Below are 19,742 nucleotides of genomic sequence, written 5' to 3'. Positions count from 1 at the left end.
GTCTAAAATGTATGTAAAAGTCCTTTTCATACCTATTACTTTTTGAAGAAAATTCGAAGAAAAATTTTGTAAGATGTGTTATAACAGTAAGTCAAATCTATTCAAATTCATTTTAAAAGTGGTTTTAATAATTGTGTTAATACTGATGTTACGATTTCAAACAATTAGTGTCAAAGTAGAACTTAAAAAATGCATTTCTATGGCAGCAAAATACACAGTCTAATCGGAATTTTTCTTTTAAAGTTTTGCTTAATTTTTTGCGAATTATGTGTTGAACAGAGATTAAAAATGTAAGTGTATGTTGTTATATTATATGTATGTATATTTAGACATACATTCCATATCACATACCCATATATTTTACACATTTTACATGTTTCTTCATATTTGTATCACATATGAAAATAATTAATAGCACCATTTCGCATTTGCATAAAGTTTTAACACTTAAAATTTATCAAAAAATATATATTCTTAAAACGCATTCAAATAAACATTTATGTCATCCTTTATTATTATTTTTCAATAACAACCTTTATTTAATACGCGTTACAATGTAAATAACGGTCTAGGGCGTTATTTTTGAAATTAATAGGTCCTAGGGCGTTATTTTTCAATATTCAGAAATTATAGTAAGAGTAATGATAAAAATGGAACAATAACGTACTTTATATAAATTTATTCTTTTTGCTTTATTTCAAAAGTACAATTAGGAAAGTGACCTGAAAAATTAACACCTTTGGAATCTGTAACACTTGAAAATTGACTTGACTTTTTGATGTCAACTGACTTGTTTACGCCAGAAACTAAACGAGCATTCTTCCGTTTGGAACATTCGCTATCATCCACGTATACTTCTGGCACTGTGGCGAAGCTGGTATATTGACGAGTATGTGCTCACCCATATCAAGAGCATCGCTGCGCTTCATTTTTACAAGCTCATCCCTTCTACACGTTCCAAACACACCCATCACCAAAGCGACTTTAATCATCAGAAAAGATTCATCTGAAGCGTTTTTAAGAAACGTTAAGACCTGTTCCCGTGTTAGTACCTTTGATTTTTTTGGTTGGTAGCCTTTTGAGCGTTGCTTTAAATAGGCCTCCAATTGGGAAAACTTTTTAGCACTATTCACCACTTTTTTAACCATTAATTCTTTCTTTAACATAGGAAATTTAGTCCACAACGAATTCGGAAAAAAATCCGCAGTTAGCTCTTGAAAATAAGCAAGCAGAACGGTTTCATTTACGGTCTTCACTGAATTGTCGTTTGTCCATTGAATGAAGCGGGAATATTCTTTTTCGTAAACAGATTTCGATTTCACTGGAATTCTTCCTTCCACAGCTTTTGCAGCACTTGCCAAAACACGTTCCGGCAAGTTTTCGTCGTACATTTTGTAATATTGCACCTGTCACACAATTTTTCATTTAGTAAACAACGCCGTTGCTAGTGACCAAGGTAGGTCGATTTTTCCGTTAAATTACGGGAATAAGCTTTTTTTTGGAATTTTGTGTTTATTTATAAACTTTTGCTGGTAAGGATGACATAAAATGTTGAAGGCACCACGGGGGTTATGAACATAACACCCTCGGCCGACGTACTTTCCCTCGGGCGGGACGCCCTCGGGAGTACACTGTCGACCTCGTACGTTATTTATTTCATAACCCCCTAAATACCTTAATAACTATAATGAACATGACAAAAACTTAAAATTTCTCAAATCACACGAGTCCTTTAAACTTAGGCAGCACTAAATTATAATATTATTTAAATTATATACAATATGTGTATTTTTTCGAAATCAAAAAAAAAATCAAAGCAACAAATAAAAGTATGAAATTGTAAACCCACATTGTCAGCAATAATTTCTTGCACTATGTAAGAGGAAAATTCACTTTTAGCTCTCTGGTCAGCAACATTTCCACAGCAGTAATGACCAAATAATGCGTAAAAGACGAATTATAGGGTTGATCTCGTCACATTAAAATAAATATAGAATACAAGACTTATTCATTATTTCTATAAAATATCTCTATAGAATGCAACATCGACAAAAATATTTCGTTACGGCCCTGTCAGACAGTGCATAAACTGCAACCTGTGCGTTCTTTGTTAGGTCTGCGGAAGGCCGAGCTATCAACCGTGAATCCGGCGACAGAAAAAGCGATTGTTCTACAAATGCCTACGCTACTATTGATCTATGAATAATGCTAAAAAATGTATAGTAGGTATAATTTGCAAGGACGTTCGAGGTATTAGCAGGGAAAAGTCGATTGACCCGATCTACATATTCAAATTGTTAGCACCCACTTGAAGAAATGTAAAGAAAAGAAACGAAAAGAAAATAGAAATTGTCGATGAGGATAATGATTTAATGAAATACATCCGGAATAGCGAGATAGACGTTTTTAGTTTCGTTTAAACTGCTAATTAATTTAGCAAAAAAATGAATGACTTATTAGTGATGGCATGAATATACATACGCTGTGCTGGATATGTGAGAGAAAGAACACGTACGCACCACTCCTTTCTACGCTTAGGCTTAGAGTAAAGTTTTTTAATTAAATGTTGTTTACAGCTTACGCTGGAGTGTGAGAGTAAAACAAGTGAGGAAAGTATTGAAAGCAAAGAACAAGGAAAATTATTATACATTTGCAACTGTTATCCATTGTCCTGTGATGAAATTGGATCAAAGATTGTGAAGAAAATATTAAGCTTGCGATAACTTTCGATTACAAGTGTGGATTTATTTTTAGGTAACTAAACCATAATGTCGTAGGTCAGGCTATAATCACTCACCTAATTCTGTGGCGCAGTTATCGAATAAAATAAGTTAATATTATTAATGGATTCCATATTTCAAATTTATTTTATGTCGTTCACGACTTTAGCTTGTGCATACACATCATTATGGTAATGAGAAAATTATATAAATATATTAAACCTACCTTGGTCAATCTATTTTCCTCTCCTAAGTAAAAACTTGGCAATTTAATTATTCGCAAACTAATTATTGTTTTTTTTTGTCCTACTAAAGATGAAATAATTATAGCTTTTCAATCATAAAGCTTAATTTTTATTCATTTCGTCTGAAAGATTGAGTAACTCAGCTCAACAATTGTTTTATTTTCTTTATTGTGAGTAGCGAAAGCAGCTGCTACAGTTACGCCAATGAATATCCAAATTTTTAAAGAATAGCGAAACCTTTAAGCTTGAGAGATCCTTTTTACCATTTCCATCAGAGTACTGAGTAATAGATCGTTACTTTGAGGAGTGCGCATCAACAAATTCATCTAAAACAGGTGTTAAATATTTACTGTGGGAAGACACAGTGAATGTGGAAACTGAATGTAGAATAAATGAAATAATTTCTAAAAAACTAGAACAGATCCCACGTAGATAAATTTAATTTTGTTATTTTCTGATTTTCTTATCTTAAATCTGAATATATATATAACATCACTAAAAAAATGAAAAGAATAAAATCCTTACTCTTTACGTTACCAAATTTAAGATTTGAATTTACTTTGAATGCACTATGTACAAAACATATAATAAGCTATTAAATGTGGAGTTGTCTTGCTATAGAATATTAATATAAAAAATTTGACTTTTGGACTTACATCTTTTTTCAAGTGAAATAACATTATTATTTTAAATTTTGACAAAAAAATACACTGACCGGCAAAAAAACCGACCAACCTAAAAAATTTTGCGAAACCAAACTTTAAAAATTATTAATCTTACTAGTGATCGTTATATTATTAAAGAACCATTCACTATTGACACATGATGTATAAATTAGCAAAAAAAGAAGTAAAATAAAATCAGAATTAAATTTAATTTAACAAAATAACAGAAACAGAACGACAATTTAAGAGACGTCTGTAAGAGTTAATGGAATTGTTTTCGCGTGAAAACGTTTATTAATTGTCAAACTTATAGTCTAATGATGAAAAACACTGTTTACAACAACAGCCTCCTGTACTGTTTTTTTTTTAAGAAAATATCCTACTTGGTCTGTTTCTGTTATTTTGTTAAATTAAATTTAATTCTGCGTTGATTTGTCTTCTTTTTTTTTGCTAATTTGTACATCATGTGTCAATAGTCAATGGTTCTTTAATTAAATAACGATCACTAGTAAATTAAAAAATTTTAAAGTGGTTTTGCGAAATTGTTCAGGGTGGCCGGTTTTTTTTTTGCCGGTTAGTGTATATGTGCAACGTCAGAAAAAAATAATTAAGGAAATGAGTTTATTTAAACGAACATTCTCATAAAATATTAAAGTTTGATTTATCTAATTTATATCTGAAGCACTTTTCACATTACATAGTCCTTTAGTAAGAGAAAATAAATTGTCCATTAGATGCATTGTACTTGTAAAAAATAAATTAATTTGAACTATTAAGTATATTAATGTCTAATTTTGTTCATTGTTCTGGTACAAAATGTTTCAGTAACATTTTTTATAGCATGAATTCACAAATTTTACAAATTAAGCTCATCAACTAACTTTAGTTATGTTGTACAAATTTACTTTTAAATTTTTACCCCCTTCTCCACCGCCAATTGAAGCTTTATGATTATTTACACAAGTCAGTGAATTGAAGTTTTAGCTATTATTATAACTATTATAGTCAAATCTACTGAAAAATAATACAACAGAAACATAATGTTTCTATTAAATTTTGTTCTTTTGTCCTAATTAGATTTTCTAACATTTAAACAATCATATAAATGTTAATATTTTCAATAATTTATTCTCTCTAAAGTTGTTTAACAAGTGTTAATTAATAATGTCCTCTATTCCATATCCGAGTTTTTTAAAGTTTATTGACCTGTGAAAAATTTATTGTAACTATTATCACGAAATATATTATTTTATTATTATTTTTATTCAGAAACATTAGAAATACACTTTTCTTTATTGTTAACCTTGTTCTGACATTCTCACTTTCTCGTAAAAATATATTTTTCATATTATCTTAAAATTTATGACTGTTAAGTAATTGATTACTTTCTTGAAAAATTTTAATTATTATAATATTATGATATTTTTTGAAGAATACTGTGTTTATTGTTGAGTATCTGCTCTGATAAATATTTTTTTTTTAAGATTTTCTGAAACAAACGCTATGTAGGTGTACGTTAATATTCTGGCTGAAATAATTTGCTTACCAAAAGAATACATAGTCGCCAAATTAACAGAACTGGAAGCATTTTGTATTTTTTAGCTTCTTCTCGGACTTTGGAAATCTTTGAACCCCTTTTTTGTTTTCATGGAGGATTTGTACCACAAAACATAGAACACTTGAAACACTTTATTACCGGAGAAAAAATCATTACTCCAACTTTAAGAATAATGAAAATCAAACCTTAGTATAAACTAAATAAAGATATTTTTATATTACCGATTGTAAAATGGCTTGCTATTTGATAGTTGTGGGCATTTAAATAAATAGCATCAATGACTCCAAATTTAAAAATTTTTCGCATCACTGCACTGTTATTGAAAACAACTATGAATTTTTACTTTTTTAGTGAAGTTGCTGCTTAGTTTAACTCTACCAACTTGCCAAACCAACGTACTTAGTTCTTACTATTTATCATAATCACGTTACCGTCATTAAAAAAAATGATCAAAAACAATACTGATTCTATGCAAAACCCGGTGACAACATCCACACTTACATAAAAGGTCAAGGTACTAAATTATCGCCCGATTCCATCGAATAGGTACTGGGTCATGACCATTCTAACCGTAAAAGGACAAACTCTGTGAAAATTTCACTAGTTCTTCTACTATCTCCCTCAATGAATTATAATTATTATAAACTCCTCTATAAATATGTACATCACGTTCCAAAACAGCAACACGATCAGCCCTTTCACAATTTCTTCCGTTTAGATAAAATCTCGTTTCGCAGAAGACTTTCATGCCTTGACTTTACAAACTATCATCTTTTCTGCTAAAACAGTCCGCTGAATCGTGCTGTACAAACAGCAAATATTTTTATAAAAAGTTGCACGCTGTTTTTAGAAGAAATTAGGTTAAGCAAAGTTTTTTCCCCCGTTTACACTCTACAGCGCAACGTTTAAATTAATTAGAACGGTATTTTTCTGTTTCGGATTTGTACGATTTGCTTATTGAAGGATTTGGACAATATACTTAATAAGGAAATATTCTTTAAGTCACTAGATGCATTTTTTAGAACTTGTTTGATGTTTTTACAGTAATCGAGAGATATAATGAATTTGTTTATAATATTTGCCTGACTGGCATAACCACAGAGGCCGCATATGTTTATTATTTGTTTTAGAAAGAAAAACAATACAACAAAACATTCAAACACTACGTTAACAAAAGATAGGAAGTATTTTGATGACGTCGACTAGATTTAGAACGTATATATGTACCTGATTGTTGTTCTGAGACATCTCTGTAATTAATTGTTAACGCAAAGTTCTACATATATTTTTATAACATTATTATTACCGTGGCTTTGAGTATAGCTACAAATTCGTACCGTGGTTATCTATATAAATTTACTAGTACTACAAAAATACAAAGCCTATAATTATGTAAATTTTGCGTATGCATAAAGGTAGATCTTGTGCTATTTTATTTTTAACAGCTACTTGTTACGTCACATTCGTCAAACCCGTATTTGTCTAGAAAATTAATGAGTAAATATTTCCTAATGTGACCTTTAAACAGTCAACACGTAAATAACTCTACGAGACGTGGTGAATTTACTTTAGCAACAATTGATTCTTGAAAAAATTCGCCCATAAAACTACTAGTTTTTATTTAAAAGCCCACTAATTAACAACAACATTACTGTGAGTGGTAATCTCAATGCTTTTTGTTATCAAAACACAAAATAGCCAACACAATTATTGAACGGATACTTTAATCAATTTAATACATGTTTGCAGTGAATACTAATTAGTTTTTGAAAAATACGCAGCTACTAATAATAGTGATGATGAATAGGTACATACTAATAATTTTAATTAAAAATAACATATTGGAAATGTCGACAATAAAGATAACTGAAGCTATACGGTACAACATAATTTACTAAAACGGGTTTGTGGTAAAAATACTGCAGCGGAATTCAACATTCAACTAGCATTTTTTCAAATGCCGTGCTAATAAAATTTCGCACAGTTTGCTGCAACTTTCCAAATAATTATGTCATAACTCAGTCACTGTCTATGTAAATTTTTGCAATTTAAACAAAACATACATGGCTTATGTCATTAATCCATCCCACGTAAACAGGATTTTCTAAACGTACAATAATTCGAAACATGCTAGCCTTGAGAAAAGCATCTTCTCTTATGAAAAACGCAAAGATACATACGAATAAATTTGCATAGATTTGCCAAAATTGTTGAAATTGTGTGAACACCTACGAAAAGGTGGAACTAACAACGAACGAATTTCTATTAGGTCGTTGCTTTGTGATAAGACTAAGTTAATTTAGTGGCACACATGAAAATTATTATTAAAATCGAATATTTAACATACATAAGATACTATCATTAAAAATGTTATATTTCAGTTTCAACGAACAAAAATTTTTAGAAACAAAAACATAATTTCTTGCAGAAAGTATTATCTAATAATCATATAAACTTTGTTTAATGGTTATTTTCGTGCTACGTATCAGTACTGATACTTGATACGGAATTAATTACTCAATTTTACCTAAACATTTCTTCCTTTTATACTTTTACGGGGTTTATGGACTACTGTAGAAACATAACGAATACATGCAAATGAGTTCATTATATTATTGTTGTAAGAGAAGGTTAATGACTTCGACGATACATGTCAAATGAATATACCTTCTTATTTATAAGTAAACACTTACGATTTTCCACTGAAGAGTCCATGGAGTCGCCGTTTAGATGCATCGTTAGGGTTGGCGAAGTCAGTGTGGTTTAGGACAGATGATCATCGTCGAAAGCAAAAACCTGCAAAATACTGTTTTGAATGAGAAAATATGTACTTAATTTGGACTTGATATTTAAGATAAAAATTGATAAAAAATCTGATTGATAAAAAATCATAAGTATTTTTAAAGCAGCAATTATATTAAAAATACTACATTGTTAAAACACTTATGTAAAATGTTATAAGATTGCAATTTTTTACTACTCTGTAGTCGTTAATCTGTTAATTTTCTAAAAATTAACGTAAACCTTTTACCAATCCAATTATAGTATAGTTACGACATCTGCGACCGCAGAGAAACACGGTGCATTTTTAAATAAATGCAGAATTTCGTGGTCTGCATCTGCAGGAAAAACCATTTCATTGTGCAATGTAAAAACGTTTCGAAGAGACAAATAAAAATATAGTGAAACAAAATTTTAATTCTGTGAAGCTGGAAACAAACATCCAGTTTCGGACTAATGTGGCAGTAACAGATTTGTAGTCGTACTTTAGTTAGTAAAAATTTTTCATGAGGCGGGTCTTTTATAAATTTGAAAATTTGTTCTTTTTCCAAAAATTTTTTGAGTACTCTTCATTTTGTCCTTATAAATAAGCACATACATACCACCAATTCACCCGTATTCAACATCAAGTAACGACTTCAGTGTTGATAACTTAAAATTCCTCTATAATTCTGACAAGGATTATTGTAATTATTATTATGGTTTTTAGGACCACCACTAACCCGGAAATAACCGGCATTCAGGCAAGACTTCTATCATTACGGGTACTAAGACCAAGTAATGATATGCATTGATTGGATTAATAAAAAATACCAATTCGTCTACTGTTATTCTCTAATCTCACCCCATCCCCAAGAGCCTAGCATAACCACCGATCATTTATCATCATTTAAAAATGACCTACACTACTCTGACCTACTGGTGCTAACCTATTCTGACTGACATGATCAGACTGTTCGAGCAACTTACGAACAATATGACATATTCCTAGCATAACAGCTTTTTGCATTTTGACAATTATTGAATCATTTAAGTGCAAATTCTCAATAGGTACATTGGAGATAACTAAAGGCAGAATTGCAATTTTTTCAAGATTTAGCATTGCCTCAATTTCTATTGATAAATATAGATATTTTAACATTTTGGTGTGGTATGTTTGTATTATGTTGTGCATGTTATGAACAGCAATGTCAATGAGAATGGCTTCATTGGTGTGTTTTCAAGGAATGGAGATATGTGTAATAGGTCGTATCTTGGATGAAGTTTAGATTTGTTGTTAAGTCTTTGTGAATGATTTTGGTTGCGTTATCGTGTCTATAGCTTTGGTAGTCAGTTTGTGCCAGGACGCTATAGGGCGAAGTTATGTGTTGAATCGTTTCGGGTTTTTCTTTACAAAGTTATTACAGGTATTACACTTTCGGTAAAGAAATTAAAATGTTCCTCCTACTTCGCCATTTCATAAATTTCTGGTATTAATTATAATTTCTCATAGATATTCAATGATTTTTTGGGAATAGGCAAGTACTTGCTTTTTTTTAAATCTGAACCCAAATTCATCGTGAGATCCTAAATTTGACAAATTAATTGACGAAAAAATCCATAAATTGAACTTAACAATTGGCAGTTGATGATGGCGTCTTATAATACAATTTTAGCCTAAGCACTCTATTAACAACGATACTGATGCCGAAAAGTGTATACCCTTGATGGCCACAGTGCGTGAAATAAATCCCATAAGACTAACATTGCATTTCACGCATCAGTATTAAATGTTAGTTTAATCACATTACGATCTAAATAAATTAGGAGTATATATTAGAATCTTGACTGATAATAGAAAAATTCGAAATTTCTAAATTTGTGTTCAATTTATATTATTTTTTCTCTGAACCCGACATACTTTCATGATGTTAATTGACAATAGTAAATAATTGCTCCTAAGAAATGTTTTTATAAGTGTACAAATAATGAAGTTTATAAATATATACATTTAATCTAGGCACGCAATGGCCGCAATCTGTATATCTATGTAACAAGAGAAGTAGGAGTAACATACCACAAGCCACACACCAAAACCGTATTTGATTTTTAACATACAATTAAATTGAAAAATTTCACACTACGATCTTTTCGCACAGTTTCATCAAATGTTTTCTGAATATCACTAGAGGGAATGATTTTTTTTTTACGATCATATCTATCACCTGTATACAATACACAGTTGTATTGATATGATAACGTAGCTGTCAGACAGTGATCAAGTATAACGGTAATTAATGTCATGCACTACACTATTGTTTTTCGTCATTGAACTTGTCAACAATAAGCAAAAATAACACTCTCACGGTCCCCACCATATAATTTATTATATTTATAAACAAGATTCTATAAACTGATTATTATAGTTGTAAGTTTTACTTCCCGAAATATTGTAATGGGGTGAACGGCCAACTTCATGTTTTCGCAACGTTGTATAACTGCAAAAGTATGAAAAAGTATTAGGTATCCCGTTTTGTCTGTCTGAAATTTGCAGTCTGTAAGTAATTTTATTAGACAGATAATCTCCGAAACTAATGAACACATTGTTGTTAAATTTTAGCAAAATTATCTACATGAGAAAATGCTAACCAAAATTTGTCTGACCTCCGTCACCCATAATTTGATGACGTCGTCTCAAAATTTTGTAGAAATGAATCCTACTTAAGTTTTATAAAGTCATCTTAATTTTTTACTACGCACACCAATGTCGTTGGAAAAAAAAATGTATAACAAGAGTTTACAATTTAACTGCAACACCGAATGCTCTGAAATTTGTCAAATGTTTTAAAGTTATTGTAGAAGTAGTAAATGAAAAATTCTATCTGTTTATCTTCTTCAAAAACTTGATGACACCAACTTAAAGTTTTGCTGAATACCTAAATCCCATCTAAAATGTGCAAGATATTATGATTTTAGACACGCGTTTTATCAACGCATTGATAGTTATATTATTTATAAAGGGTGACACAAAACATCTAATCAAACAGGGACACCTCATTTTCCAGAAATTTTGGGAGTAAAGCAGCATTTTGTTATTATTATTGCACCTATCCGAAATGTAGTCTTACTAAAAAGTTGATGACCTTTTCACAAAATTTTATTATGAAGGACTCACGACATTTATATAGTTTTTGCCAAAATTAAAAAACCACCACTTCTTGTTGATTTCAGTTACTAAGAAAAAAAAAAACTCCAGTGGTGAAATTCATATTTACCGTTGAAACTTCAGCCAACGTGAAACTTCATCACAAAACACGCAAGCTCAAACAAATTAAGTCGATTATACTAAAGTTTGTAGAATTTGAATTTACTATCTCTCTTTAAAACGTTTCAAAACGTCAAAACCTTTCCAAAATCTGCAGTTGAGTATAAATTAGTTATAACCTATCTTTGTTTTCCCCCCATGTTAAACTTCACATTTAATACGACGATGTTGTCGGTCGTATTTTTAAAATAAAAGGCTGTGTTTTTTAATTTTGGCAAATACTACGTAGTGTCTTTCTTTACCGGTAGTTTCACACCTGTCTATATTTTTGTTATAATTTATCTAAAAAACTAGATTTGTTCAATTATATTTCAGAGGCAAAGAAAATTCGGTCTAAACAACTTGAGACCATTTTTTTTTTAACTACACGTTAGTTGAGACTCTTGAGAGATTATTTTTATGCAAAATGTACTTAATGTTTTTTATTAAAATCACTTTGCTACATTTTCAAATTGTGTTTCTTTTTTCTAAAAGTTTAACATATACAGCGTGACCAACAAGCACTTTTTCAGTCAGCATCAATGAAGGTTGCTTGAAATTGGTGGACCTGTCACTCCACGTTACTTCCTATTGTCGAAACTGACATGGTTGACAATCATATTTAATTTACGTCAAAATTTGATTTGTTATTGATTATTATTATTAAAATTTGAAAATTTTCTCAGAATTGATTACTTTACTGTTCACTCAAAGAGTACCTGTTGATAACGCTATACTTTCAAGATCAATGCAACAGCAAACTTTAAAATTGAACGAGTTTTAGACCCCGCCAACAGTCCTAAACCATTGGGCAATACTTTTCAGATACGTTTACCTACTTAAAGGCTATGTACATAGTTAGGTCCCACCCAGGTTTGATTAATGAAAATATTAGAATGAGTTATGTTCTGCAGATAAACATAAAACAAAACATAATTCAGGTGCATAAACCACCGACAATAATTACTAACGGGCAGAGATCTGGCAGATAATATGTCGAAAGAGAGGTAATTTTAACCCTGGATATAAGGGGTGGGACTCTGTTCATATGCTATAGTTTAACAGAATATGACGGAGTTGTCGGCAATCCTGGATTTTTAGTTGAAATTGGTATCATGATGTTTTCTATAATTTCCGGTTGCCAGCTGTCAATATCGACAGATTGTTGACATTTTTAATTTGCAAAATGTATCCAAAACATAATCTAAATTTATCGCATGTCACAATTGACATATCTGTCACACAATTGCTTCCGTTATGACAACATAAACGCAAAAAAGTTCGCATTTTTGTTTAAAAATTACAACCAACAGACTCAGTCATTTCTGAACATGCGGTATAATTACGTTGTCGTCCACCACTAACCGACGAAAACATCAGTCGAGAAAGTAACGCTTTAAAATCAATGCTGTTACGTAATTTGCAAAATAAATAAGCATCTCGTTTAAATGCATATTAAAACCAATATTCCAGAGGAAAGATTCATCAAGACCAATCTAAAAGAGAAATGTAAAAGTATAAAAATCGACTCTCTCAATAAATAAACGAGTTTAATGGTTGTGAAGAAAATAATATCAGGTGCTAAAATGTAGAATCCGAAACAAGGAAATAGTTAAGAAAGTTGAAAACCAGCGATATTTTAGAACTGTATGTTTTGATCGAAACTTACATTGTAATTTTTATAAATTCTAACAAATTTTCGATTACGCAAAAACCTGAATGACTTATTTAATTGCTTCCTCATTTCTCACACTCTTTAATTTGTTTCTAGTTCTAGTTCTAAGACTGAATAAGGTGTTAGAACAATTGTAACAATTGAGAATTTCCTTTGAGATAATTTTATCAGTATATTCCTAGTTCAGAATTTTCTTGAGTTCGTATCAAGTTACAATTTTCTCCGTTTTAAATTAAGAGTTTCAATTATAACAAAGGCCATTACTTCCCATTATTTCAAAATTTGCAATTAACATGTTTATAAATAGCAGCATTCCCTCGCAATCCCGTTATTTGTATTTACAGATTTATAATACATTCTCCAATTCTGACTGAATCTACGTTTTAAATAGCAATAATTGCAAACGCTCATTGCCATGAAAGTACAGCCTCAAATCCAAATACGGGACAACGTTAAATATAAAAGTTCGCATCTGTTGCCCAGATACACCTTTCAGATAACTCTATTTCTTATCGAATTAGCATCAGCCTGCTGCTATAAATTCCGACAAAAGTTACGTAGGTACCATTCATTAGTTACACTATGTGGGTGTGGTTTAGCTCTCAATTTCGGTTTGTTTAAATCCACCATAAAGAAAAAGCTGTATCATATTTTGTTTGAAGATAAATGAAGCATTTAAATTAAGTAGGAGTTTTTCTAATCCTAAAAATAAAGTCATTAGAAGCATGCAAAGAAAAAAACTAAATTAAGGTGTAGCTATTGTGGTGCAGCTTGAACTTTACAACACGAAGGAAATTTGCTTTAAACGTATATAAAACAAACAACAATAAAAACAGCTCTTAACGGTTGTCTGGCTTCATTCATTGAAAACAAAAGTGAACACCAATTATAACATTATCGTATTTATGTAATCTGGAATAAATTATCCAATTCGCCACCATTTCCTCGCCTGGATTATCGATTTATTTAGAGAACAATCGATAAACGCACTTCCTGTGTAACCGCCATTACTTCTTTAAAAATAATACGTGCAGCACCTGCTTTGTGTCGGTCGTTTCCGGTGCAACGACGAAAAAAAACCGTTGAAAGAAAAGGGTGTTTTACTGGGTGATTTCTGATTCTCGTGGTGAACAAGTCAACGCCCATGAAGGCATTAATAACACCACACAAAACAAATGCATGGAACTGAAAAGCAGTACCTATATGCATCCCCATAGAATGTAGGTACATTTCGCCAGCTTTGACGAGGTGATGGAAGAAGATGGTCAAAAAATATGGTTTAAAATTATTTAAACAGAACTTCCCTCACCCCTGAAGTACTATCAAACAAATACAGTCAAAATAAAGGTATCTGTGAACTATTAAAGTACAAGTAAAGAACCATGCTATGTGTGTGTTTCAAGTGCGTTTTTCCATAACAAAATTTTGTGATGACGTCATCAACAAGGCAAGGACACTTATATCAGTTTGAATAGGTGCAGGTAATACTAATAATGACAGTACTGTGTACTCATATTTTCGAGACAATGGTATCAGCCGCTCTTGATTTGATCAATAAAATAAATTGCCTTTATAATTCTTTTTAAGACACCTGTAGAAGTGTAGAAGCATTTCTAAAAAATACGAATGTATCAATAAACCGCAACTACTGACACATTATACTTTCCACATTTTAAATATGAATTATTTGACGAAATTTGACCAACGATTTACCATGCTTACGATAAACATGGATATATACGATAAACGATAACCTTAAAATGTTTAAGATTTCAGAGCATTCGGTTTTGTAGTTTCAAAGCTAAATTGTAGGATATTGTAATACAATTTTTGTGTTTTCAAAAAATATGATGTCCAAGGTATAACAAAAATTTCAAACATGATTAAGTAAAGTTCAACTGCGTTATCCCGTTATCATTACAAACGTGAAGAAGTAAAAATGAGAGGAAATAAAACTATGAAATTTTTAAGGCGATGAATTTCAAATGTGGTCATCCGCCAAATCCCCCCTGCAAGGCCAATCGTGCCCCCAAATGAACAAAATTATTAATATTTAGGTCAAGCATTCCACCAGCGAATATGGTGTCCTTTTGCCGACTTAAAAGGTATTGCCAAGTTGGATGAGTCATCCAGAGCAACAAATAGGAGGCCATTGTCTTCTGGTTTCAGCGAGCAAACCGCACACTCTATTATACTCTTGCTTCAGTCATTCAGTCTGCAACAATTCTTTGTAAAGAACTAAAAAGAAAACAGATCCTCGTCGCCGTTCAAGGCTTATTATCCAATCAACCGTTGTCTTCTTGATGCTTCAATAATACGCCGAGTTATTATTAAAAGTCAATAAGAAAAGCGTTTCCCACGACACCGACATTCTGAAAGTACCATAAAACGGGAAAGTTATCCGGAACGGGCATTGTTTGAATAATGGTAATGCCATGTTTTCAAATCAACGGCTCTCGAAATGATCGATTTTCACTGGCAATGCAAAATGAAAAGCTTGTGGAATTGAAGAAGAGTGCTTGCTTGTGAGCGGATGTGACGTCCTTTTGTTTGCTTTATGGGAAGATGACCATAAAGGAAATGGCTGCCATATCAGCCACTTTCCCATTATTTCGTGAAACAATGAAGGCGGCTTATGAATTATAAATGTGGATAATTATGGGATCTCAATGGACCGGCAGCTAAAGCAAAAATTTCCATTGTGCGGGTACCACATGCGTAAGATCACGTCAAGGTTACTAGTACTATGTTCAATATTTAGCCAAATTTATACTTACGTAGACATCTTTTGAAGTCATTGACTATACAAGATGACGGTAATTATCAATTGCATGAAATTTATATTCATAAAGCTAATAAGAAGGCTACATGATATATTAGAATCTTCATTTTTTGTTCATTCCGCTGCCTCCTTCCATCGAAACGAGCAATCATTAAATGTTTTCCGTTGAAACTTTTAAAGCTGAATATTGAAAATGCTGAATATTGAAAATGCCTGTTGACTTTGATATAGTTGAATGAAATGAAGCTACGAATGTATAAAATATAGTCTTTGTTTTTTGCTCAAAGGAACATTTTATCCTTCAACTTGTCAGATGTAAATTCTGCATCTTTTCATGACTGAAAATGAATTGAAAGAAAGTTTGTGAAATGGAAAGCACATACCATTACATGTATCACGAAAACTGTTATTTTGATGATTTATTGTTCTTAAACTTTCTATTTTGATATAAATATCGATTACGACTTTGTTTAACATAGTATCAGTTGAATATGTAATAGTATATTTTGTGCAACAACAAGTTTTCTTTAAATCCATAGCGTTTGAATGTGTACATTTTACTTTTACTGTAAATACATACATACATGTTTTTAATATTATAATAATAAACTATTGCACTGTAAACGCCCCCGTGCGTGGTAATTTGGTGTAGTTACTAGCAAATGCTTAAGAATAAACAGTTATATCATATTGTTCGTGAATAGTTGTCTGGTTGCAAACGATTGCCGTGAAATTTTGCGTGTACTTTAAGATTATCGTGTACACGATAAAAACTAACGAAAATTTATTGGTCAATCCTTTATTTGTATTTAATAATGTATCGATATGTTTAACCTTACGCATACGTACGTACGTAAAAAATATATAATTTGTTAAGTAAATTATTAATTGATCCTAGAACCTAGAACCTATTATATCGAGCTCTTAAAATTTTGGTAATGTACTGATATCAATTTAAAATTTACAGAACACTGTTTGAAATTTATTTTTACTTCCCGAGCGTAAGCAAAGGAAGTATTGTAATCGAGTCCATCGGACGACTGGCTACTTTGATGTTTTCTCCACGCGTCATAACTCATACAGTACGAAAATAGTGATCTCCCATTTAGGTCTGTCTATGGTCTGCTTCCATTTTTATTATACCGATGATCTCCGAAACTGCTGGACCGAGTGTCAACTTTGTATATGTTAGGAATACCTATCACGTAAAACGCTAACCAAAATTTGTCTAATCATCCCCACCAACAATTTAATTACATTCCTTCAATTTTTTTACAGTAAACGCGATTTATATTTTATTAAATAACATACACTTGTACTTGTGGTTTATACATCAGTATTGATTTTTTAACCTAGGCATCAAAATTTTTGCAAAAATCCCAACTCTATAACATTTTATAGGCGACTGTGATTTGTAAAACGCAAAAAAATATGTAGGTAAGTATATTTATTTCCACTAAAATGCCTTCATTGGAACTCTTATATGTCCTTTGTAATTCAGTATTCTACAGTTACCTATGCCTCAAAAAGTGACATTGTCAACTTTTGGTTGGAAGACATGTGTGAATTCTGCGTACAATACATATAATACTAATATTATTCTCTTCGCAGAATTTTAAAGAAATTAAATATATCCACTGGACCTGAGAACCGATAAAATGTTATAGACATCATGTGTCGGCCAATTGTGCAAAATACCTGAAAAGCATGTTACTATACACCCGTAACGTCACATCCTAAGGTATACTATATATTTTGACATTCAATTATTAAATAATTTTAGGCATCTTACCTTTCACATAAAAGTTAGTTAATAAAATGTTTAATTAGTCAAAGTCGCTCTATTACGTTATTTCTTTCAGTTAGCTCTAGGGAAATAAAACTAGATAAACAATAAAAATCGTGAAATATTTAAAAATCTTAGACGATTGGAATTTGATAAACTTAAAAATCCTTTCATTATTGAATCATTATATCAAAATCAACAACTATGAGCGCATTCTTTAAGTAAGTGATTTTTTACTGTCGATTTATTGCCGCAAAAATAAAACATTTAGGAGTATTATATTTGCAATAAGTATACCCTTTCTAACATTTTCTGCCAACCTGTAAAATTCAGCAAGAGTCATAAACTTTACATTCACAACTTTAACAAGTTCTAAAATCACACATATATACAGATTATCCATCTATAAAATCTAGTAAAGTTAAACGGTGTTCAACGTGCGATTGTCAGATGGTACCGCGGCAATCACACAGTTCATTGGCTTTACGGTCAATACAGGTGGATGGTGGATCGGTACGCATACCATCACCAGCCTTGCTCTTGCGGATGTGTGGAGACAACTGATTCTATCGTTTCCCACCTGGTTATCTTCGACATTTCGGCAGTCATCATAACACACCCATTATTAGGCATTATTACGCGCTAATCTAGACATATGGGTGGCGACTGAAAGAAAGGCGAGCAGTGAGTGCTCTTGACGACCACCCAGTGGCAGAATGACAATATTAATCCTTTCTAAATATCTCCACCTTTTCTTTTTTCAAACCGTGATATCGATAGTTGTTTGAAGGACAGAAAACTATTGAACTGAAAAGCATGTTCAATCGGTACGATAGTCACGACTGAACTGGCCACATTCTTTGCAAAGGCCTGCTTTACTAATATCATTCGTACTTTCGATAATTTCCATTTAAAAATGCAGCTGTACTTCCACCTTCCTTTGTTTAAGAAAAGTGAATACCATAATGAATTGCTGTGATCAGATTATTAATTGTTCGTGGACGTCAGTCGTCTTCGATTGGTATGTATGGAGGTCACGTTGTCATAAAATCGTGTAGCAACTTTAATAAGCATGTGGGCATAAATCCATTTTATTCCAAACAATTCAATTCAAATTACAATAAATACTTGAGAGTGAATTTTGGCGATAAAAGTTAATGCTAATGAAAAATAATCTCTTTATCGGGATTTGTTTATACCTATTGTGTTGAACAATTTTTCTAACGTAAAAAAAATAGTTTGAATTTTTCTACACAGATAAAACAAGAATTCGGTCGTCACTTAAATATTTACTACTGAAAAAACAAAGGTACATATTATGAACTAACCTTATCTTTATTAAAATAAATAAACTTTAACCTTAAATTAAAAGTTACGACTACCGTTTAATTATTTTTTATTAAAAAAAGTAATTAATTCATATACACTCATCGACTTTAAAAATATGGAATATTTTGAAATTTTCATAAATTTTTAAAATTAACCTCCACATTTGTATAACCTACAAAAGACTTGAACTTTAGAAGGAATCATCACCGGATAATTTTTTTCATCATGCACTAACTTTAGTTAGTAACTCTCGTTTATTAATTTCAAGTAATTATGATGGCACAAAATATTCCATATTTTTATACATTAGTATACAATGTATATTTTATATACGTATATTCGAAAAATGAACAATAAATTTGTTGGTAGATGTTTTTCTATACATATTTCCTACTGAAACATATAAAGTAAATGTAATAGGGTTGTCGCATGACTCATTTCGTGTTTTTCTGATGTATCATAGCTTGCAGAAAACTACAGTGATGAGTTCATATTTCGATCTGTCAATCTGTCTGTCTGATTATTATTGGAAATATTTCAAAAGAGTTCCGTTGAAATTTATTATTTGATCATCATAAATCATATTTTACGAATTACGATTATTTCAGATGCAGTTCTTTTATTTAATTCCTCTAAAATTCTGGACGCACAGGAATATTATGATAAACATATTTACATTTCGCTTTAAAAACTTAAGGCAGTAACTATATATATAGTCACTGCTTAAGGATATCACTCAAAAAAAAAATGTATATATGTATATTTAAAAAAAGGGATGAGGTATTGCTTATGCTGTTGTAATGTTCTTTCATTGTTAAAGTTGCACAGAATGACTAAAAAAATAAAAACTGGTTTCACCAAATCTCTCAGGAAAATTCACCTAATTTCTTTGACATTTCGGGAACATAAATAGGTAAC

At 31.2% G+C, this 19,742-nt stretch overlaps 1 protein-coding gene across 4 annotated transcripts in view; it reads right to left on the bottom strand.

The window, feature by feature from the left end:
- Nucleotides 1-19,742, bottom strand: part of LOC135132120 (echinoderm microtubule-associated protein-like 2) — a 43,003-nt gene that overhangs the window by 20,105 nt on the left and 3,156 nt on the right. Inside the window, exons 1-2 of one of the 4 annotated variants that reach the window (XM_064060115.1) lie at nt 10,026-10,115; nt 7,882-7,994 (exon numbers count right to left, since the gene is read on the bottom strand). In XM_064060115.1, the coding sequence (XP_063916185.1) occupies nt 7,882-7,924 (43 nt within the window). In that variant the 5' untranslated portion in view covers nt 7,925-7,994; nt 10,026-10,115. Of the gene's footprint in view, nt 1-7,881; nt 7,995-10,025; nt 10,116-19,742 lie in introns of those variants that run through there. The other 3 variants (XM_064060124.1, XM_064060099.1, XM_064060107.1) reach the window with 3 other exon arrangements.

Source organism: Zophobas morio, unplaced genomic scaffold (assembly GCF_036711695.1).
Source record: "Zophobas morio isolate AGI-343-1 ecotype UQ-CSIRO unplaced genomic scaffold, CSIRO_AGI_Zmor_V1 ptg000002l, whole genome shotgun sequence".
NCBI classification, from domain to species: domain Eukaryota; kingdom Metazoa; phylum Arthropoda; class Insecta; order Coleoptera; family Tenebrionidae; genus Zophobas; species Zophobas morio.
The sequence above is the reverse complement of the archived record's forward strand: the minus strand, read 5'-3'. Positions and strand labels throughout refer to the sequence as shown.